The 23366-nt window shown below is 37.7% G+C and overlaps 1 protein-coding gene and 1 long non-coding RNA gene across 4 annotated transcripts in view; both read left to right on the top strand.

The window, feature by feature from the left end:
- LOC134200745 (uncharacterized) overlaps positions 1-23366 on the top strand; it is a 188368-nt gene that overhangs the window by 113066 nt on the left and 51936 nt on the right. The window lies entirely within an intron of this gene.
- Positions 947-22769, top strand: LOC101741337 (ubiquitin carboxyl-terminal hydrolase 20). 3 transcript variants are annotated; one of them, XM_062674324.1, is made up of 22 exons: positions 947-1303; positions 2800-2919; positions 3702-3806; positions 4794-4911; positions 5473-5623; positions 6138-6225; positions 7239-7331; positions 8173-8275; positions 8758-8845; positions 9019-9119; positions 10425-10554; positions 11513-11621; positions 12297-12425; positions 13256-13371; positions 14096-14274; positions 14984-15170; positions 15973-16086; positions 17382-17525; positions 18675-18698; positions 18785-18801; positions 20722-20850; positions 21550-22769. In XM_062674324.1, exons 1-22 carry the CDS (start codon positions 1226-1228, stop codon positions 21666-21668), a joined length of 2442 nt encoding a protein of 813 aa, XP_062530308.1. In that variant the 5' UTR covers positions 947-1225; the 3' UTR covers positions 21669-22769. The 3 variants fall into 3 exon arrangements, with proteins under 3 accessions (XP_062530308.1, XP_012550913.2, XP_004922594.2); XM_012695459.4 differs by having other exon boundaries at positions 18675-18801; XM_004922537.4 differs by having other exon boundaries at positions 964-1303; positions 4797-4911; positions 18675-18801.

A 23366-nucleotide genomic window follows, 5' to 3' on the forward strand; every position in this document is an offset into this window, starting at 1 on the left:
CACAACTTAGCTCCTCGTGTTGTCGCCAAACAGTCCATTTCGTTTAAATTATCTAGACAGACAGCTAACATTGTTAATAAACTTATTCTTTAGAGTATACTGGAGATTATCTTCGTAAAAACCTTATTATTCTTTACTTGAGTCGCTCATTGTACACATAAAAATCTAGCTCGTATAGCGAGATGAGATCTTTTATAAAGAAGTGTAAAGCAGGTAAGGTAAGGTAAGGCAGACGGTAATAAAACAAAAGCCACCATTTGTTTATTTACCTTTTTAGCGCTACTTTCTGAAACAGATTAATTTGAAGCACAATTTGGGCTTTGTTTCACTTAAATCAATGATTTTTTGGAAATTACTTCGTATTGCGAGATGTTAGAGCTTATAAGCATTATTAATATGAAAGTAACTTTGTCTGTGTCTTACGTTTTCATGCTGAAACCGCTGACCCGATTTGGATAAAATCCGGTATGGAAATTGTTTGAACCCTGGAATAGAAAACAGACTACCTTTTATGCCACCTACACGATATAATAAGAATACTTCGGTACGGTTCAAAACACAGAGAATCTAATTCCTTGCGTTGACCAGGTTGACCAAGTTCCAGATAATCCGTGAGAATGGGATTATCGACAATAGGAAGAAACCACTTCGGTATGGAATATGAAGTCAAATGGAAATGGCTGGTATTTGAGAGCCCCAGCCCAGAGATGGAAGCAGTGATCCACAGTAAGCCGGAGTTTTAATGCACATTTTATTTTCGCAATTTGTATTTTTCGGCTATAACTCCTTTATATGCAAACAGCTTGGGATCCGACTCGTTCCCGGATCCCGGTTTGGTCATTCAAGAAGACAATTAATTATCTCGAACTTTGTTTCTTTTTGAACTTTGTTTCTATATCTATGCAAATGTTCACATTTGTTGTGAATAATCATGCGTAAGCAATAATATATATATGCTGTGATTTCATAGTAGTCTGTGGAATAATCTATGCTTGTCAGCAAACGATCAACGATACGATTATTGTAAAATTTCTGTAATCTAATTCAATTAATTCCATTCCATAAAAATGTTTCCTGTAAGACTAAGTTTATTTTTTCCTATTTATTCCTATGGAAAACTAAACATAGCATCAATTTCTGCCTTCGCATAAAATTCTCTTTATTTACAAGGCTATTGTGAAGAGTCAATCTTTTTATTTACGTGTGTTTGTATTTTTTATTCAAAATGGAAAAAGGAATGACATGCGAACATTTAAACAAACTGGTCCACGTACTCGGGAAAGAATTATGGCAGTCAAAAGAGGTGAGTCCTAACATTTATCCTTAACCTCAAAATACGATTACTCAAATAGACAATTAAAATGCCTACATACTTACTCCACCAAGTTATGTGTGGTTGTGTAACAAATAATTCTCAATTGTTGCGTGTTTACAAACTCACGAATGTCCGAGGATAATTTGTCGTTATTGAATTTAGACTTTAGGGCTTCTGTGCACACAATATTATTATGAATTTACTTGTAGCTACCTAAGGAATTATACAAAACTATTTAAATATATTTCAAATAAGCTCAAAATTAAGTATCATAAATATTTTACTACCAGTAATTTGGATAGGAATAATTCATAATAACATATAAAATGAGTATATGTTTGTATAAATTCTTAAATTACAAAATAGTAAAGATTTACTTAGTCAATGAGTTATCAGATAAATTTTAGACAATAGAATTGAGTTAAAGATTTTGATGACTGTTGTAGACTTGTAGACAAAAGAGTGCTAATGGAGACAGTGATTTTTTGAATTCAGATTAGGATCTCCATAGAAAATGATTCGTGCTGTTATTGTCACAATGTTCAATATAAATTGTAAATTCATATTACATTTCTTAAGAAACGTTAAGTACTAATAAAGATTATTTCCAAGTTTTCTATTTAAAAAGTGATTTAAATCTTTTTTGACAAAGAATTTATATATAATTAAAATATTCAATATGTACTTTGCTAGTATTTTTCCCATATAACGAAAAACAATAGAAACACTAAATCCTAATATCAAAAATACAAAGATAAGTTTATCCATAATAGAAACATTTTGCTATGTTTATCTCTCATTCCTGTAGATTTTATGCTGGGAACATCATCAACTATTAAGAGTCTCCTTCTTTTAGTTACTTTAGTGTTTTATCTTATCCTCTTTATCTTTTGATCATAATTCAACTGATCAACAATAAAAAAAAAATGACTAAGGGTAATTCTTCTTTTATTAACAATTTCCATACAGCATCAACTAATCTGAAAAACAATAGCCAATGCTCCTCCTACATAATAGGAAGAAATAGAAGTAGTTACACAAAAACCCTGCACTCTTTGTCACAGTCAAACAAAAACCACAAAAAAACAACATACAAGAGGTATCATTTGAAAATCCATATTAAACATCCATATTAAATTATTAGAAAACTTGTAAATAAGAGTTAAATATGTATGTTATTCAATATTCATCACTAAATTATGCAGAAATATTAATGAGGTGACACAATCATAATGCTTTGTGACCTTAATGCAGATAATAAGTGTTTTTAAATAAAATTCTTATTTTGATTCAATCAGAGAAGGATTTATTTGACAATAAGAAAAATAAATCAATATTGAAATATGCATTTGACTGTGATCATGAAAACTGCAAAAGAGTTAAAATATTCCTATATAAAAAATTATAATAGTAAACATTGTATAAGTTGTTTTAATTAAGGTATGCATTGTCCATGTTATCATTAATTTTGATGTTTTGTCCAGGCTTTGACATGTTTCGACTGTGGCTGTCCCGGCCCGAACTTATGGATCTGCCTGCAGCCTGAGTGTCATCATGTTGGCTGCTCTGAAGTAAAAAATGATCACAGTACATTCCACCACAAGGTAATGCCACTGAACCTCATCCTTTACCCTTTCTGCATTATTGTCAAACACAAAGACAGTCTTGATCATTCCTGACAAAATTGTGTATTATTATATACTTATAGATAATTATGAACACAATTAAAAGTTATCAGACTACTGTAAGCAGTCATGTTCATAGATTTGGACACTTAATAAATGACTGAATTTCTGCTTAAAGATATAACTAAAGAAGAAAACCATTATCAATTTCCCATTTAAGAGTGGGATCTAATGTAATTGTCAGGTAGCAAAACCATTCTGATTGTTTCTGCTGCATAGTAGTGCAAAGGCTAAAACTATAGAATACAATTGATACTTTGACATCATGTTTCAAGGTGGTTGATAACGTAGACATTGTAATGTCTATGTGAACAGGCTCCTATAACCACGTAAAAGTTGAGCTGTAAACTCTATCAGTATATGCAATAAAAAAACCTTTTGTATTGTATAAAATAAGTACTCATGTCTCTATACCTTTGTCTGCAATCAGTGTTAAACATAAGAATATCAATCCTAAGAATGATGTTTTCAGTTTCATGTACATACTAATTTTACAAAACTCATCTGGCTCTAAAATGTAGGCAAATGTGTGCTGCATTCTATCTCTAAGTACTTACTACAAATAGAGGGTTAAATGAATTAAGTCTTCGAAAATGTCTACTGAAACTAAAAGTTTTAGGTAGATGAATAATTATAGATAAACTTTAACTGAAAAAACATGAAATTGACAAGAAATTATATAGTGAAAAACTTTATTTCAGAATTTCGCCACACATTGCGTTCACATGAATGTTTCAACTGAAAGAATATGGTGTTATTCATGCGAAAAAGAAGTGCACATAAGAGCTGCTATGGCCCATTCAGCTGTGAGTATATACATTTTTTTGGATCAGAAGAAATTTTGCTGGACTTTTGCTTACATGTTAGAGGTGTAGACTGGACTTGTTGGGACTGACCAAAACTCCCAAATGTTAAAAAATCGATTCCGATCTGTGAATGAGATAAAGAAATCGACAATCACGGTTGCTACGACCATTTGGCCTCCAGTTCTACAAGGCTGGATCCAAACCAAGGCTGTCAAGACAGCTATTGACATTCTCCTTGAGTGCATATAGGTTAACACACACTGGGCTTTTCTATCTTTGGTTACCGAATCGTGAAGCAACTTGATGGAGTTGGCTGTCTTTCTAGGGACTTGCAATGCTACTCGTAAGATCCTTCCCAACTACATTCAAAACAAGTGTAACTTAAATACGTAATTTGTAAACAACAACTTGTTTACTATGCATGATTGTGACAACCCTGAATCTTGAATGATGCTTTATTCTCATTAAGAAAATAGTGATAAGTAAATAATATAATATAAAATAGTCCGCCAATGTAAATTTTACATGAAGTGTAATAAATAAATAAATAAGTACATTTGATAAATAGTTAATAAACAGTTAATAAAAATTCATAATAGGGAACTTAGTAGCACATAGCAATGCTTATTCATTTTTAATTATTGTCATCTATACTAATATATAAATCTACAGTCGTTTTTACGGATGTTCCGTTATAACTACTGAACCATGCATCTGATTGACTTGAAACTTGGTATCCATGTAGAAAATATATGTATTTAATGGATAGGCTAATATTTATATAAGTGTTGGACTCCCTAATAATAATGACAATAAATAATCATGTTAATTTTAAATTCCCAGTGAAGCAGGCGAGTATGGCTAGTTGTAGATAAAAAATCAAACTGTTTTGTACTGTGATGTCAACATTTAAGAATGCGATAAAAATAGGCTCTCATAACAATGAGAGCTCATTATTAAGCTTTATGTCTGAAATGTTATCCCCAGCAGAGTCCAGATTCGACAACAGCAGATGGATCGGTGAGGATTGGTTCTGTTGGCCTATATGCTGATGATGATGTGGATCCTGATGAAATGGAATACGACGAGGACAGTAGACCTAGAGGTAAAAATTTCATTTTGAATGTAGATTACTTTTTTTTATTGCTTACATGAGTGGACGAGCTCACAGCCTGGTGTTAAGTGGTTACTAGAGCCCATAGACATTTACAACGTAAATGCGCCACCCACCTTGAGATATAAGTTCTAAGGTCTCAGTATAGTTACAACGGCTGCCCCACCCTTCCAACCGAAACACATTACTGCTTCACGGCAGAAATAGGCAGGGTGGTGGTACCTACCCGCGCGGACTCACAAGAGGTCCTACCACCAGTAATAACGCATACTATAATTTTGCGGGTTTCATTTTTATTACACGATGTTATTCCTTCACCGTGGAACTCAATCGTAAACATTTATTGAGTACATATTTCATTAAAAAAATTGGTACCCGTCTGAGATTCGAACACCGATGCAGCATCGCTCAACACGAATGCACCCAACGTCTTATCCGTTAGGCCACGACGACTTCACATTACTGCTTTACGGCAGAAATAGGCAAACATTTGCTTCATTCCAGTGATAACTCCATTTTCAACTATAAAAATCATTCATTCCTACTTTGCAGGTCTAGTGGGGCTCCAAAACATGGGTAACACGTGTTACATGAACGCGGCGCTACAAGCCCTGAGCCACACCGCGCCTCTGACGTCATACTTCCTGGAGTGCGCCGCTGCCGTCAACATACTCGCCGGAGACAAGAAACCAGGCATTAGCCGGTATTTTGAGACTGTTATTAAACTAAATTCGTTGGGATCAACGCTATGGGAACCCATTGTTATAATGATAACTACTTTTGACCACCCATTTTATAGCCAAATCGACGGTTGTCCGTACAATCTTCAATTTTTTTTATTGCCCTTGACGAGCACACGGCCCACCTGATTGATGTTGAATGGTTACCGTCGCCCATGGACATGCCATGGACTTCAGCAATGCCAGGGACAGAGCCAAGGCGCTGCCCACCGTTACGTACGAATGGCCCTATTCAACAAAAAACATCTTACCACGTCGTCCGTGACCAGAAAAATTGTAAACTATTGGAAATGTCAGAAATAATAATACAATGAAAATAGTAAACGCGAGATGAAAGCGTAAAAGTAATTTTATCTGTGACTCGTGAAAAAGGAAAAAAACTAGCACCACCTAATCTCTTCTTGTGGGTTTAGTAAAAGGTGACTAAGGAACGAAGGCTGCGAAAATTATTTATACTCTGCGATTGTGTTGTTTCAGAGCATACCAAAAATTAATTCAAGAAATGTGGAGTAGAAAATCTAGAGGCTACGTTGTACCTAACGGAATCCTGTATGGTATTAGAAATGTGAGTATCTATATATGTGTAAACTAACTTATGGTCTGCTGGTTCACCCGTGTAGACTGCACTTTAGATTGTGTTTGCCAGAGTCCCATGGTCAGAAGTATATCCTGTCCCACGGTTCAAACTATGTCCGTACTATCCGTAATATGGTGAAGACCGCAGCGATTTGAAAACGTTACAAACAGACATCTATTTATTTATTTAGTTTGTTCAGTAACTTGGACTTTTTGGTGGGTACTGGAGAGGCCATGTTGTGCAAATTTTTTTATCATCAGAAGCACACTGGTTCTATTTTATACAAGTGTTATTTTTGATAGTGTTATTTTGATACTGTCCTTTTTGATCTCGAATGTAAATCATTATTCATTGGTAACTAATTACCTTGACAGAAAATGTCATTTATGATTGGTCAATATTTTAAATCAAGACAAAATTTAACTTGGACTAGCTCCTGAACTTATGGTAATGAAATGAGAGTAGGGGGGAGATAATAGCAATACATCAGTAGATGCCCGTAATGATGCAACTAGCAACCACTGGAAGATGCTGGCGACACACAACCAAATTTTATGTTACTAAGTGTAAAGATGAAAAAAACCAATCGAGTTTGCTCTTGTTTAAAGAACTTAATTTTGTATTATCGATGTAAGGTAGTTAAAAAAAGTAAATAAGTTTACTGAATTAACCAAAACTTCTACTAACAAAATAATTTCAATCTACTATTAACGAAAACTGTTAAAATTACACAAGTCCCAAACATGTTTCAACAAGAACCGCACACACGAACGCCACGCACAAAAAAGAGGCAAAGGTGCAGCGAGGGGTTGTTTTGATAGTTTAGCGCTGACTCTGGGTCGTGGGTTGCCTGGACTTAGTAACAGTTGATTATCACTGAAAGCAGTTTTACGAATTAATCTCGCGTCCATTCTCATCATAATTTCGAATACTTTTATAGTTTTCATAATGCCTGCGACTCGTGAATTGAATGTACAATAATGCTTTTTTTACTCGCACAGGTCCACCCGATGTTTCGTGGATACCACCAACACGACACGCAGGAGTTCTTGCGCTGCTTCATGGATCAGCTACACGAAGAACTAAAAGAACCGGTAATATATTTCTCCCTACCTAATCTCTGCTAGCTTAGGGGGCTATTCCAGCTACTCACGGGCAGGTAGCTTAATCTGAGATCTGAGCTATCAATCACTAGGCCTAGCTAGAACAGTGCTCTGCTGAATCAACCACAACCACCGGATCGGAATCACGACCCGCTCAAGAAATAGTTAAATCTAAGAGATATATAGAGGGAGAGAGGGGGGGAGAGAGAGAGAGAGAGAGGAGGGGGGAGAGAAAGAGAGAGTGGGAGAGGTATAAGAGACTTAAACCTTATCTCTCAAGGTCGTTGACGTTCACGTTGTGGCGGTTATGGATTTCTTTAACTGCATGGGTTGTGAGCATTTATGAGTCCCAAACCCTTTTATGGCAACAAGGGCTTATGTTGTGAACTTCAACACCCTCTTAGTACTTTGGCATGATATATGTAACGGTGTCTTTAAACGTCACTTTCAAGACGTCCGATTAACTTGAAAATCTGCACACGTATCAAGTACCGATGACAACACAATAATTTTATAATTTCTCTCTAACATCCTGTCCAGTATGAACTGAGTTAAAAAAGGATGAAATTAAATGTCGCTTCGGTATTGCTATCTACGATGCGTTTTTTTTTTGTGCTTTCTGTATATTTCGAAATGTCCAGTACAAATATTGTTCCCTTCGTTGCTTTAGTGGTCAGCGGACTAGACTAGACTACAGTACGTTGGTTCAGGACCTAAGTCAGTGTCGTTGTTGGTCGGCATATAGAATATAATAAATATATAAAAAAATCTATCTTGGTTACCTTTGCCATAAAGTTTTTTTTTTTTTAATTAAATTGAACTTTACTTACAGATATATAATTGTACACCAAATGATAAGCTCGACTCGGAAGCTGACGGTGACCACCACGGGAACAGAAAGATACACGTGCGTCGTAGGGCCGCGTCATCGGGAGGTAATATCATCATGCAAAGGTCCTCATTGATATCAATCAATGTGTTAAGCCTGTGCTTATGATATACAGCATGTGTGATATTATGTAGGGTGATAATTATTAAGTCTAAGCTAAGCCCCGCTACAAGTGGAACACTTAAGTTGACTGGGAAAATGATAAATAAATCCGAAGCTGGGTTCATCCGTAGGCATTTCGTTTCATGTCTCAAAGTCATTGCCGACATTCGCGCTGTGATGTCCGTGGGCTCCGGTAATGAGTTTACAGTCGCTCTCCTAAGAGAGTCCTCAGTGGCAGCGGCTTCGACCGTGGTGCAGTTGAAGTTGATAGACGACGTTGACCCCTCGCCTCTCAGTCACTTATAAGATCGGGATTATCGACAATCCGGATGGCCCTCCTCTGTATGAAGTCCAATTGATGGAACCGGTACCCGGGATCTTCGAATTCTCACTACTCAAATTATATAACTAAATATTTGTTTCCAGCAAGTGACGCGCCTTTCTTCGCGAGGATGAGGCGGAAATCGCCGGCCCCCGCCTCGTACAACGACTCCGCTGCAGACGGATATTATAGGTCTGGATTTTTTTTCTATTAGTCTTTTTTTAGTTTCCTATAGTAGTAGTATATTATGTATTATCTTGTTAGTGAGATTCAGGCATCCTATGAAATATATTGATTCTATGATGTCTATCACATTACCATATTACATAATAATGTTCGTGTGATCATAGATTATTTGGTTACAGAATACATAATCAAGAAACAGCCGGTACAAGACACAAGAGATCTGCCAGTTTCGCCGGCATGCACCAGTTCACGTACAACGCTCACACGCAGCAACTTAATGGTATGAATATCATCAATTTTTTTTTTTTAAGTATGGCAACAATATTCTTACGATGTCATTGTTGCCAGTGTCGAGTGTAGTTATAGTCTTCATTTTTTTTTAAAAGATTTTATGACCTGGTAACTAAGACTTTATTTAAGTCGTCTTATTTTAAATATTATTTTTATATTTCTTATATATTTATTTCTTAATTTTATGAAAAATGATAATATGGAGTGAAATAAAATGAAATAAAAATTATTAATTTGGGACATTAATCAACTGGGATGAAATTAAATAAAATGAGATGAGATGATATGGGATGAAATATATAACCTCAGTAAAATGATGGTCATTTACTGAGAATTTTTCAGTGAACTTTTTGGAGGATCCCGAGAAGCTACGTCCAGCGGCTTTGTTTCATTTTCCCAAATTTGTGAACTTTCACAGATATTAAACAGTTAATAAACCACCATTATTACACATTTAAACCCGAAGAAACACTAAGGGTCGATTCGACCAAACAAAAGTAAATCTTATTCTTAGAATAACTCGTCAGTTAATCGAGAGTAAATCAATTTTACGTTTTACCATCTACAATTCTAAGAATAGTGGGCCTATTCGGGAATTGTTACTATACCGCCGTTTCGCACGGAATAACGGAGCTATTCCTAGAATAAAGTAATGGCGTCAGTCAGTCCAACATCTGATTTCTGTCATTTCATAACTATTTATTCTGTTTTAATTTAAAGTCAACGCAATGCACTAAATTATTATTAATAGTCTGGCATTGTGTAATGCAACGTTTAAACGAAAAAAGATAAAACCAAACGACAAAACTTGACAATTCCCTCAAACAAACAACAAATAAAATTAATAAGTTTGACAGCAAGATATCATGATAATGTATCGAACTGTTTATTTGTTTTTTGGTGTATAATAAAGAATGCTCTCTCTCTCTCTCTCTCTCTCTATGTTACACTACAGCTACTTTTTCACGCTAAAATACGGCAAAATCGAGTTGACGCTATGTATGCTCTTACACTATGCCGTTGTACAACAACATTTATTTGCCGGGTTTTATTTTTGTTCACCATTCACTCTGCTATTCGCGTATTGTTATTCCTAGCGTAAGTATACGTGGAAAAACGACTATGGATTTACTCGAGATTAAAATCATGGAATAGGTTATTCCTCGTATAGTTACTCGAGTATAAATTTAAGTTTGGTCGAATCCACCCTAAATGGACAAAATAAAATAAATCACACAACTTTCCTCCTCCAATAGTCTTGATTTTTTAATGAATTTAAATTTTTTATTTAAAGGCCCAACGTCAAATCAAAGAGACGTAGGTTCAGAATCGGAATTATCGTGTTCGAGTGAACCCGAAGAGCGGTACGAGACTTGTTCGAGCGGCGCTAGTGACGCGCCCGACTCCAAGGATAGAGAGAACACGTAAGCAGTGCCTTATGCTAATAACAATAAAGTTCAAAATACAACTTTTTTTTAATACAACTTTTTTTTATTGCTTAGATTGGTGGACGAGCTCACAGCCCGTCAGGTGTTAAGTGGTTACCGGAGCCCATAGACATCTACAACGTAAATGCTGCCATCCACCTTGAAATATCAGTTCTAAGGTCTACAACAAGGTAATTACAACGGCTGCCCCACCCTTCAAACCGAAACGCATTATTGCTTCGCGGCAGAAATAGGCAGAGTGGTGGTACCTACCCGTGGGCACTCACAGGCGGTCCTACCACCAGTAATAAATTAGATCCATGCTCGGTAATTTGAGGTATTAGGTGTTAGTATCCGTATCCTTGATTCCTATTTAAGAACCAGGTGTGTTTGAGCCCGTATGGATCGGTAGTGTTAAGTGTGGACTGACATGCGACGAACATTTAGTTATTGTAAAATTGTATATTTAAAAAAATGTAATATTAAAAAAAAAACTAATATTATAAAAAAAAGATATGCTCGCTGAGTTTCTTGCCAGTTCTTCTCAGGACGGAGGCTAGTTTTTGTGAATTGGCGTTAGTTCTTTTGACGTTCAACAAGTATGTACTTTCATTTATGTTGAATAAAAATTTTTTGATTTGATTTGATTTGATTTAGAAGACATGATGTAATAAATTTTTTGTGTAAAGGCTTTTTTTTTATTGAACTTGTAGAAACGAGCATAGAGCCCACCTGATGGTGAGTGGTTACCTTCGCCCATGAAGTTCAGCAATGCTAAGGGCAGAGACAAGCCGCTGTCTACTGTAAACATTAAACAAGAATCGGTATAAGAATTTGTCAATATATCTATATATTAAGAAAAGACTATTTATGTACCTAGAATATTAATGCATTAAAAAATAATCAACTTTAAGTCCGTAGTTATAAGGTCTGAAGTGAGTTTTTGATCTCGCAGAAAAAGCGGTTCATCAGGCGACGGCAGCAACGTGAAGTACCGAAGCATCATATCCGACGTGTTCGACGGGAAGTTACTATCAGCCGTTCAGTGCCTAATATGTGACAGGGTAACTACTGTTATCTTTTTTTTAAGGGATTTTATGACCTGGTAATTGAGACCTTTAAGTCAAGTCTTATTTTAATTTTATCATGTCTTATTTCTATGAAAAATGATAATATGTAGTGAAATGAAATGAAATGAAATGAAGATAATTTGAATCATTAATCAGCTGGGATGTAATTAAATTAAATGAGATGAGATGATATGGGATGAAATATATCTTAGTAAAATGGTGGTCATTTACTTAGTGAGATTTTTTCAGTGGACTTTTTGGAGGATCCCGAGAAGTTACGTCCAGCGGCTTTGTTTCATTTTCCCACATTTGTGCACTTTCACTGATATTAAACAGTTCATAAACCACCGTTATTACACATTTTATCCTGAAGAAACATTAAATAGACAAAATAAAACTAATCACACAAATTCACTCCTCGCGTTCCCGCCAAAAAGTTCCACTACTGTTATCTATAGTACTCTATTTATGACATCTCAGTTGTATCCCTTTGCCATATTGTTTAGTCAAAAACGTGAAGTTCCTTTCGCAAATTAATTTTAAATTAAAAAAAAAATATATATATGTTATTACTTTTAGCAACAGAAATAACTGAATATCAGTAAGTATTAAGAAGTAACACCAGAATATAATTAGACATCACAATGAAAATCTAATTACGTTAACCAGGTATCAACGAGAATAGAAACATTCCAAGACTTGTCGCTGCCGATCCCGTCCCGGGAACACTTGGCCGTGCTGCGCTGCCAGCAGCCCATGCTGAACCACCACGCGGCCCACAACGCACAGGAATCCTGGGTATGACTCACTTTGCCTCCGAGCATAAATATAATGGGACACATTACGATCCCGATCCGGTGATAGGACTGGTGTTAGAAACTCTCTCAGGTCGTAGAACCTCTTGTGAGTCCGCTCGGGTGGGTACCACCACCGTACCTATTTCTGCCGTGAAGCAGTAATGCGTTTCGGTTTGAAGGAAGGGCGGGGCAGCCGTTGTAACTACACTTGAGACCTTAGAACTTATATCTCAAGGTGGGTGGCGCATTTACGTTGTAGATGTCTATGGGCTCCAGTAACCACTTAACACCAGGTGGGCTGTGAGCTCGTTCAGCCATCTAAGCAATAAAAAAAGGGCTGAGCCCGGAAAGCTGGCCTACTAAGCCTACTAATAGAAGCTACTGGTAGCTGGTAAATAGGTACACAAGTGTCACGACACGAAAATGCTCTTGTCGTGACCGCCGAAAATTACATACCCGATCCTGTGGATCGAATGGTAAACAGTCAACGTTGCCCTAAACACGTCTAACGGTGCTTTTAGTTACCTCAAGCACCGGTCACCGTTCTCGTCGAACCCGTCGCTTGCGACGAAGGGCTCGACGAGTAAATTAACCTTCAGACACAGCCCACTGAATTTCTCGCCGGATCTTCTCAGTGGGCCGCGTTTCCGATCCGGAGGTAGATTCTGCGAAGCACTACTCTTGCTAGGGTTCGTGTTAGCAACAACGTCAGGTTTGCGTCCCGTGAGCTCACCTACTAAGTTAAGGCTACGCTGAAATAGCCTCTCAAGGCATAGGTAGAAAAAAATATATTTTAAAAAACTTGTCACAGTTGATTATTATGTGGTACAGGTGTGGTGGTTGCTCAGCTGGCTGCGGTCCTGGTTCTACGGGCCGGTGGTGTCGTTGCAAGACTGTCTGGCCGCCTTCTTCAGCGCCGACGAACTCAAAGGCGACAACATGTACAGGTATTAAGTAATTGTGGTATAAGTACCCTTAAATAAACTGTAAATGAACCACGACTAGGTCGATATTACACCAGCCGCTCTACAAACAACAGTAGAGTAAGTTTGGTAGCAAACTGGTGTATCACTACTATGAAATTAGGAAAGAATATTAGGAGGAAATAACATTATAATGGAAAAAAATATTGGCTAGACCTTTTTTTTCCTACCTATACTGATAGCCTTGAGAGGCTATTTCAGCTTCTTCTTGACGTGGAGGTGAGCTCTCGGGGCTCAAACCGGGAGTGTTGCTAACACTGACCCTAGCAAGAGCAGTGCTTCGCAGAAACTACCACCGGATCGGAAACGCGACCCACTGAGAGGATCCGTCGAGAAACTCAGTGGGCTGTGTCTGTGGGTTGGTTAGACCACTTGATTGCTTTTATTATTGGTAATCTAATCTTAAATAAATAAAATAAATAAAAAATCCTTTTATTTCGTACAAGTGGCATAAAAACTTGACATAAAAACTACAATTAATGCAATTCTTAACTAATAAATAATATATTTATTGAATAATATAAGGTATTATTTCCCACTTGTAAGAACCCCCCCTCGGGTAAAGACCTCCTCCAAGGATAGCCAATCCTCTCTGGATTTTAACCCAGTTTGTAGTTGCTACTTTCTTTAAATCGTCTTCAATCTAATTTTAAGAAGATACTAAAGATTACGTTATCTGTATCGGCAGCTGCTCCCGCTGCAAGAAATTACGTAACGGCGTGAAGCTATCCGGCATCGTGGTGCTGCCCGAGGTGCTGTGCGTCCACTTGAAGCGCTTCCGGCACGAGCTGCTGTTCAGCGCCAAGGTGGCCGCCAGGGTCGCCTTCCCCATCAACGATCTGGACATGACGCCTTACACGCACAAAGGTGAACGCTAGAGAAAACAACAGTCACGTGATATCTATTTTTTAAGGGATTTTATGACCTGGTAATTAAGAACTTTAAGTCATGTCTTATTATATATATTATAATTTATATTCTTATTTTTATGAAAAATGATGATATGGAGTGAAATGAAATGAAGATGAGATGATATGAGATGAAATATAATCTCAGTAAAATGGTGGTCATTTACTGAAATTTTTTCAGTTGAATTTTTTAAGGGTCCCGAGAAGTTACGTCCAGCGGTTTTGTTTCATTTTCCCACATTTGTGCACTTTTACAGATATTAAACAGTTAATAAACCACCGTTATTACACATTTAAACCTGAAGTAACACTAAATAGACAAAATAAAACAAATCACATAACTTCGCTCGTCGCGTTCCCGCCAAAAAGTCCAGTGTTTGTCATAGATCGCAGTCACGTGATATCACCGTCTGAATGTTATATATAAATAGCCAAAAACAAAACAGATATGTCGTGTACTTTCATTCCTTATTGCCAACCAATTATATGTACGTATATTATTATGCATATGTATTTGTTTTTTCTTTACAAGCCATTCATGAACTTAAACGTCAAGAACGAAAGAAGAAAAATTAAAACGTAAAATGAATTTAAATCTTAAGGGTTTAGAAATTAAAGTCGAGTTTCGATCGTCAAGAAGTACTGAAGTAAGTGCGTTTGTGTAACAGAGTGCACCTCGTCCGTGTCGCGGTACTCGCTGGCGGCGGTGATCAGCCACACGGGCACGGCGGGCGGCGGGCACTACACGTGCGCGGTGCGCGCCGGCGCCGGCTGGTACTCCTTCGACGACCACGCCGTCGCGCCGCTGCACGTGCACCAGCTCGCCGCCGCCGAGGCCTACGTGCTCTTCTACAGGTGACGCGCAGCCGCTTCACGTCATGCGTGACGTCATTTGGGGCCAATTTCAATAACACAATCATAGATCACGAAATTTAATAGTGGTAGGAACTATGGTGAGTCCGCACGGGTAGGTACCATCACCTCACCTATTTCTGCCGTGAAGCAGTAATGTTTGAAGAGTGGGGCAGCCGTTGTAACTATACTGAGACTTTAGAACTTATATCTCAAGGTGGGTGGCGCATTTACGTTGTAGATGTTTATGAACACCAGTAACCACATAACTTCAGGTGGGCTGTGAGCTCGTTCAGTCATCTAAGCAATAAAAAAGAACTATTTTTTCCCCCTCTTTTTCCTAGTAACCTCGAGGGGTTATTCTAGATTCACCGAACTAGTAGGTGAGCTTTCGTGGGGCTCAAACCGGGAGTGTTGCTAACACGAGCCCTAGCAAGAGCAATGCTTCGCAGAATCTACGACCGGATCGGAAACGCGACCCACTGAGAAGATCCGGCGAGAAACTCAGTGGGCTGTGTCTGTAGGTTAATTTACTCGTCGAGCCCTTCGTCGCAAGCGACGGGTTCGACGAGGGCGGTGATAGGACAAAACTGTCATACTAAGGACTAACCACATACAATAACATCTTGAGCTGGGAAAAGCCTTTAGCTTGACTGGAACAACAAACAAAAAATTGTTAAAACAAGTTCTGCCCCCATAGCGCACTCATCGTGTTCACTAACCTTTCTAATCGAAGGGCTTGCTTGCTTTCCAGTCGAAGTAAATAGGATAATTGACATTTATTGTTTTTTTTTTTGTTATAAAGAAAAGTCAATCCCCAAATGGCCGTGCTGAGAGAGAAAGCCGCCGAGATATTGGAATCATCGAGTATTGGACCGAACGACCCTAAATATTATATTTCAAAGCAATGGATCAACAAGTTAGTATAAAAATTATTATGTAATATGAGTCGACTATTATCAAAGCCGGCAATGTGACTTTTGGACAATTATTGGTAAATCAGAAAAACGAATTATTTACTTTGTATTCCATTGGCAGTCACAAAACTCTTCTGAACGACATCTTAGATAAATAACAGGTTAAGTATTAACCTTTATTTTATGCAAGTTTTGAACCGTATTCTTTGAAGGAGACGATTATATTCAAATCAATCTGTATTGACATATCAATAAAAATTTGTTGTCCAAATGCACAGATTGCCACCTTTGATAATAGACGACTCATATGTAGTGGCTTGATTTTTTTTATACGTATTTTCAAAATTTATTACCCATGTAGATGTGAAATATTTATTAGATTAGATATTTGGACCGTTTATTTTGAAAGTGGTGTAAGTCCATTTTTGAGAAAAATGAGCTATCACGTAATTCATGCTTAATTTAATGTAATTTTTTTTATATATAACTAGTCCGTGTTTAATTTCTCAAAAAAATCCCATGTTTTGTAAAACTTTAAATCGGTCAGTAAATTAAATTGCATAATCATCGATTAAGAAAGTGGTGTAAATCCAATTGACAGAGGTAGGTGGCATAGCTAGACCTCATATGATTTGCCTGTATTTTTAAATCAACAAATATAATAACCTTGAATTTTCTCGAAACAAAAGAAAATGGACTTACATCACTTTCAAAATAAACGGTCCATTTCTTAATTCTTACAAACCTGCAAATGAAGATTTTTCTTCAAGCCTTCTAAAATCCTTCATCCCCAATTTTACCCTCTCTTAAGAGTGTGATTTCCTGGGACGCCCCCTGGCTAAGTGATGCGATGATCTCCGAACGGTGGTCCGTAAGAGTTGGATGAGGAGAGTCGAACGCCGAGCTCAATGGTCTGGATTGAGAAAGGCCTATGTCCAGCAGTGGACAACTGTGGGTAATGAAGAGTGTGACTTCCGAAGATTTTTTTTTTAATTATTTTTTTATTGCATAGATGGGTGGCCGAATTCACAGCCCACCTAATGTTCAGTAGTTACTGGAGCCCATAGACATCTAGAGCGTAAATGCCCCACCCTTCAAACCGAAACGCATTACTGCTTCATGGCAGAAATAAGCAGGGCGGTGGTACCTACACGTGCGGGCTCATAAGACTTCCTACCACCAGTACGCAATATATCTACCAAATACTACCACCAACAATAAATACATAAACTATAACTCAACTGTTTGTTTTTGTTGCCGCGTTCTGAACGTAAACTGGGACGTTATTGCTGTGCAGGTTCAACACGTGGGCGGAACCAGGGCCCGTGGACAACAGCGACTTTGTGTGCTCGCATGGCGAAGTGAGGCCGGACAGAGAGCCGTACTTGGCCGCACTAGCGGTCGCCTTGCCACCGGCGCTCTGGGACTTCTTACACAAACAGTACGTACTGCCTACTTTAATGTAATGCTTATACTAAAATTCCGAAATGGTATTAATTTTCATTTTCTGGCAACTTTTCGCTAATTACGGTCCAATTTTCAAGTTAAAATTTAGTTTTTTTTTCTTTTTAAGGGATTTTATGACCTGGTTACTAAGACCTTTAAGTCACGTCTTATTTTAATTTATATTCATAATTTTATGAAAAATGATATTATGGAGTGAAATGAAATGAAGATGAATTTGAGACATTAATCAGCTGGGATGAAATTAAATGAGATGATATGGGATGAAATATAATCTCAGTAAAATGGTGGTCATTTACTAAGATTTTTTCAGTGGACTTTTTGGAGGATCCCGAGAAGATACGTCCAGCGGCTTTGTTTCATTTTCCCACATTTGTGCACTTTCACAGATACTAAACAGTTAATAAACCACCATTATTACACATTTTTTTAAACCTGAAGAAACACTAAGTAGACAAAATAAAACAAATCACACAACTTCACTCCTCACGTTTCCGCCAAAAAGTCCTTAAAATTTAGTGAGGAACTAAAGTGCACAGATAATATAATACAAAAAAAATAAGTCCATAGGGACACAAACACATAAATGTATAGGATTCAATCGGCGAGAGAATGAGATAGAACACATTAGACGTTCTCGGTCTCCTTTTTGTGCGACTCTTCGTAGCATCCCCACTATTGTCTACTAAACATTGTCCATATGTATGCTCCTGTGTAGTGGGATACTCAGTATATCTATATCTTATTTATAAGTTTCACTTCTACCGTGTGTGATTTGCACACACACACACACTTTTTTGTATCTGGCAGCAGTTTCCGGTCACCGTCCTCGTCGAACCCGACGAGGGCTCGACGAGCGAATTAACCCATAGACACAGCCCACTGAGTTTCTCGACGGATCTTCTCAGTGGGTCGCGTTTCCGATTCGGTGGTAAATTCTGCTAAGCATTGCTCTTGCTAGGATCAGTGTTAGCAACACTCCGGTTTAAGCCCCGTGAGCTCACCTACAAACGTTAGGGTGAAGCTGAAATAACCTCTCAAGGCTATCAACATAGGTAGGAAAAAAAACTGGCAGCTGCAGCCAGTTAGATCGTACGTTGTAGTTATGTGGAGGGTTGATATGCAGGTTCGGTGGCGGGCCGGCGGTGCGTGCGTGCGCGGCGTGCGGCGCGTGCGGGCGCGCGGCGAGGCGCGTGCGGGCGCGGGCCGCCGCCGAGCTGCACGCCTTCTCCGCGCTGCACGCCGCCTTCCAGGTAACCATAGATAATACACATTGACGCTTGAAAGACAAACGTGACTAAGCGACAATGCGTGAACTTTACAGTAGACTAATTTAAAGTTGAAATACCTGGAAAAAAATCAATTTTAACGAATCTAGCTGTAGGATTGAAATGATTTTAATAGACCTAGAAATATATTTTTTTTGCGCATCGAATATGGTTATTATATAATTGCCTATCATTTATGTACAAAGCAGTTATTGTCGCTTAGTCACGTTTGTCTTTCAAGTGTCGACATAAATTAGTTATAAAAATATGTGGTGTCGTGGGGGACACCGGATAGGAATGAAGTTTCTTATTATAAAAATATTATAATATATTATATAATATATAATAAGATAGAAGGGAAAAAACCCGCCGCCCGGCCGCCTAACCGTTGGTCAGATCAGGCTAACTGTGCTCACCGGACTCTGTGTTGTGACCGCCCTGAGAGAGGCCGAAAACCAAACTAAAGGAAAGCTGATGGTACAAAGAGCCACAAAAGCCTTTCAGGGATGCGACCTTTAGCAATGAAGTATGCGCCTAAGAAGAAGAAGTTATAAATAAACAACTCAAGCACCCAATAAATTTGTTTACGGGCGTCGGACACTAGATGGCTAAGCGTCGATTAGTTTCTCATTGTTCCTGTAGATGGCCGTAACATATTACCTATCTTATATTTTATTTTTAATGAAGGATTTCGTAAATTTTCAGAAACCACAAATAGATAAAATTTAATCAATTTGTCTAAAACAAATAAAGATTTGTATGGTTTTATTTTTTTATTTTCTGTGTTTAATTTTACAATAGTTAAATTCCTTAACTTTAATAAGATATAAGCTTAGGGGCATCCGTTACAAGATGTCGCTAGTTTCCATACAAAAAATATTTGTCTTAAAGTATCGCAGTTGGACTTTTTGGTGGGAACGCGATGAGTGACGTTGTGTGATTTGTTTTATTTTGTCTATTTAGTGTATCTTCAGGTGTAAATGTGTAATAACGGTGGTTTATTAACTGTTTAGAATCTGAAAGTGCACAAACGTGGGAAAATGAAACAAAGCCGCTGGACGTAGCTTCCCGGGATCCTCCAAAAAGTCCACTGAAAACAATCTCAGTAAATGACCACAATTTTACTGAGATGATTATATTTCATCACATATCATCTCATTTTTTCCTTCGTTTTTCATTATTCATAAACTGTAAATTATTAAAACGGCGAATTATAGAAATCTTATTACTTGACGCTGGCTAATGCACAAACCGTGCCGGAGCCAAAAAGTAAAGAAGAAGAAGTATCCCAGTTTCAGAGCTCTGCGGGTAATTACATACTGGTGGTAGGACCTCTTGTGAGTCCGCACGGGTAGGTATCACCACCTTGCCTATTTCTGCCGTAAAGCAGTAACGCGTTTCGGTTTGAAGGGTGGGGCAGCCGTTGTAACTATTCTGAGACCTTGGAACTTATATCTCAAGGTGCGTGGCGCAGTTACGTTGTAGATGTCTATGGGCTCCAGTAACCACTTACCACCAGATGGCCGTGAGCTCGTCCACCCGTCTAAGTTATAAAAAAAAAACATGCTCCTCCGTCGCGTAATTTTCGTAAACAGGGGTACAAAGTTTTTCCATCACGTATTAACATCTGAGAATTTTTCTCAATATGCGATGTTATAATTTTTTTTTAATGGATTTTATGACCTGGTAACTGAGACCTTTAAGTCATGTCTTATTTTAATTTATATTCATATTTTTATGAAAAATGATATTATGGAGTGAAATGATATGAAGATGATTAATTTGAGACATTAATCAACTGGGATGAAATTAAATGAAATGAAATGGGATGAAATATAATCTCAGTAAAATGGTGGTCATTTTCTAAGATTTTTTGCGATGTTATATGTCTCTGTGTGTTGCCAGGAACAAGAGCAGCCGTGCGCTCTGTACGCTGTGAGCATGCACTGGTTCCGGCAGTGGCAGGCGTTCGTCCGGAACAAGTCGCCGCAGCCGCCGCCGCCCGTCGACAACACCGGCATCGTCACCAAGCAGGTATGAAACAGTAAAGCACGCATCGTTGAGGGAATCTAATCCGTGGCCGTTTAGTGTAAACTCCTGTGCATAGTTAACTTACTGTTCACGACGTACATTGTAGATTGTACTAACCTGGTGATTGTAAAGCATTTTGTAAACTTGCAAGGGTAAGCAATGAATATGTTTTAAAAGTGTTTATAAAAGTCTGTCAGAAGAACTAATTCCGTCTTTTTTTTATAACAAATATGTTTTTTTTTTTTTCAATGTGTAAAAGTAATATCTATTGTGAATAATCCAATAAGCCACCATCTATCTATCTATATATTATGATAAATGAATTGCTGTTCGTTAGCCTCGCTAAAACTCGAGAACGGCTGGACCGATTTGGCTAATTTTGGTCTTAAATTATTTGTGGAAGTCCAGAGAAGGTTTAAAAGGTAGATAAATATGAAAATCTTCAGAATTAAATAAAAATAACAATTTGGTTTTTCCTTTGATAGGTCCCCCGTCGGACGGATTCCTTTTGTTTGTTTTAAGTTTATTTTATACAAAAGTTCAGGTCTTTTATTTCTCGATTGAGGCACTACGAAGTTTGCCGGGTTAGTTAGTTTGTATATAAATATGAATACAAGATAAGTTTTTATTACAATTAGACTGGCTGAGGAAATATGATTGGAAAAATCTAGATGATTAAGGGTTTTTTATTTATTTTTCCAGGACGTCGACGGCGTTGTGACGTACACCCTGAAGCAGGGCTCCGACCACGCTCAGCTCAACCACGAGCTGTGGAGGTTCTTCGTGGACATCTACGGAGGTGGGCCCGAGGTCAAGATTAGATCGCACAGCTGCCATCAGATCGAGACCACGCTCGACAACAGGCGCCTCTCGAGGAAGTACTCGGAGTCGGACAAGGAAGATTACTGCTCGAAGTCCACTTCAGAAGCTGACATCAGAGACAGCATACAAGCAGCCGAACTGCAGAAGAACCAGTCGCTTCAGAACATCAATGGGCGGAAGATCTCTCGAGCGTCTGGAGACTCGGACGATGACGTCACTTACCAGTACAAGCGCCACGAGCCGAACGGGAACTACGGGGATTCAGGGGACGAGCCCGCGTCAAAGCCTCGCCAACACCGGACTCGACGGCTCCGATCACGACGCCTACGACAACCCGCTCTATCTGACGAGGTCCGACAACGAACCGCCGAGCCTAGACGGCATGCCGCTCAGGAACAAACCGACGGAGACCGGTAAGGTCAGGAAGGCGATAAACGAACATTCCTCGTCTCTTGGTGACCGGTGAAAAAGGTGCATTTAAAAAATAAAAACTGTTTTTTTATTTTATGACTGAGAAAACGATATTTTTCTAAATATTCCGTGTGATTCGCTGTCGGTGCGTGCGCGTTTGTTAAACGTATAGTTTTGATAAAACGGGATAACTTTGTAATCAAGATATATATGTAGAATATATTTTTATTTATTGACGAAAACATTAATTTAACAATAGGCGAACGTAATAAATTTTATATTAACGCTCAATGTGACAAGCGTTATTGTAATATTATTATGTGATTTGTTGAAATCCTCAGTGATTTAAATATTTATATATATATATTTATAAACACGAAAAATCACAATTGTATTTGATGTAAAAAATGTTTGTATAAATTAAAGAAAGAATATATAGAAATGTTATTTTGTGTTTAGTTCTCTATTCATTTGTGACTTGATGAAATATAAAGTCAATTGTATTTTAATAACATTCATATTTACTACATAATTAATGTTGCTTGTCAATGCAATGTCTAGATAGGGAAATATACCAAAATATAGTTGTTTTGTGGTGATTTTTTTCTCGTTAATTGTTAACCCACACTAAATGGATTACTTAGGGTATCTGAATTGGTTCAATAAATCTGTTCAAATTATAATAAAAACTATTTACTTAATATCCTCATTAGCTTTAATAACTAAAAACATTTAACAAGCTAGAAAAGTTAAATTTTATTTAGGTAAACTTTTACATACGCTTTCAATGAGACTACTACAACATGAATGAATTGACATTAAATTTGGGCTTCGAAGTGCAATCAGATTTTAAATGTGTGGTCAGGATATCCGCCGTAAATTTATGGTCACCCAAGTATCTGCAATATTTTATGTGCTATTGAACGCCTCATCAATAGTATAGTTATATATGAGATCTCTATTTACTGTCCGGTGGTAATTAATAGTATCGACAACTATTTTCCCATCCTGTACATAAAGCTATGGCCATTCAAAACGACTACGGTCTCCTCTGTATCAATTTACAATAAAATACAAATTTAAAACAATTAAATTGGAAAAGTTTAATATAGATTTTTATGCCATCGTTACACAAGTGGAAATGACGTCAAAGACGAGGTTGCCTGCACCGATTGAAGTGCGATATACCATTGTAATAGAAACTTCACTAATGACGTCACGATATTCCTTTTGTAATTTCTATGGATCCCCGTAAATAACTAATAATAAATAGACGTAAGCTCGTG

The sequence above is a fragment of the Bombyx mori genome, chromosome 20 (assembly GCF_030269925.1).
Source record: "Bombyx mori chromosome 20, ASM3026992v2".
Taxonomy (NCBI): Eukaryota; Metazoa; Arthropoda; class Insecta; order Lepidoptera; family Bombycidae; genus Bombyx; species Bombyx mori.

Excerpts from the sequence above, each read along its gene's own strand:
- LOC101741337 (XM_012695459.4), top strand. The coding sequence starts at position 1,226 with ATGGAAAAAGGAATGACATGCGAACATTTAAACAAACTGGTCCACGTA. Across the intron at positions 8,276-8,757 it reads TAGGGCCGCGTCATCGGGAG|CAAGTGACGCGCCTTTCTTC; the intron begins GTAATATCATCA and ends ATTTGTTTCCAG. Across the intron at positions 18,802-20,721 it reads CGCTGCACGCCGCCTTCCAG|GAACAAGAGCAGCCGTGCGC; the intron begins GTAACCATAGAT and ends GTGTGTTGCCAG.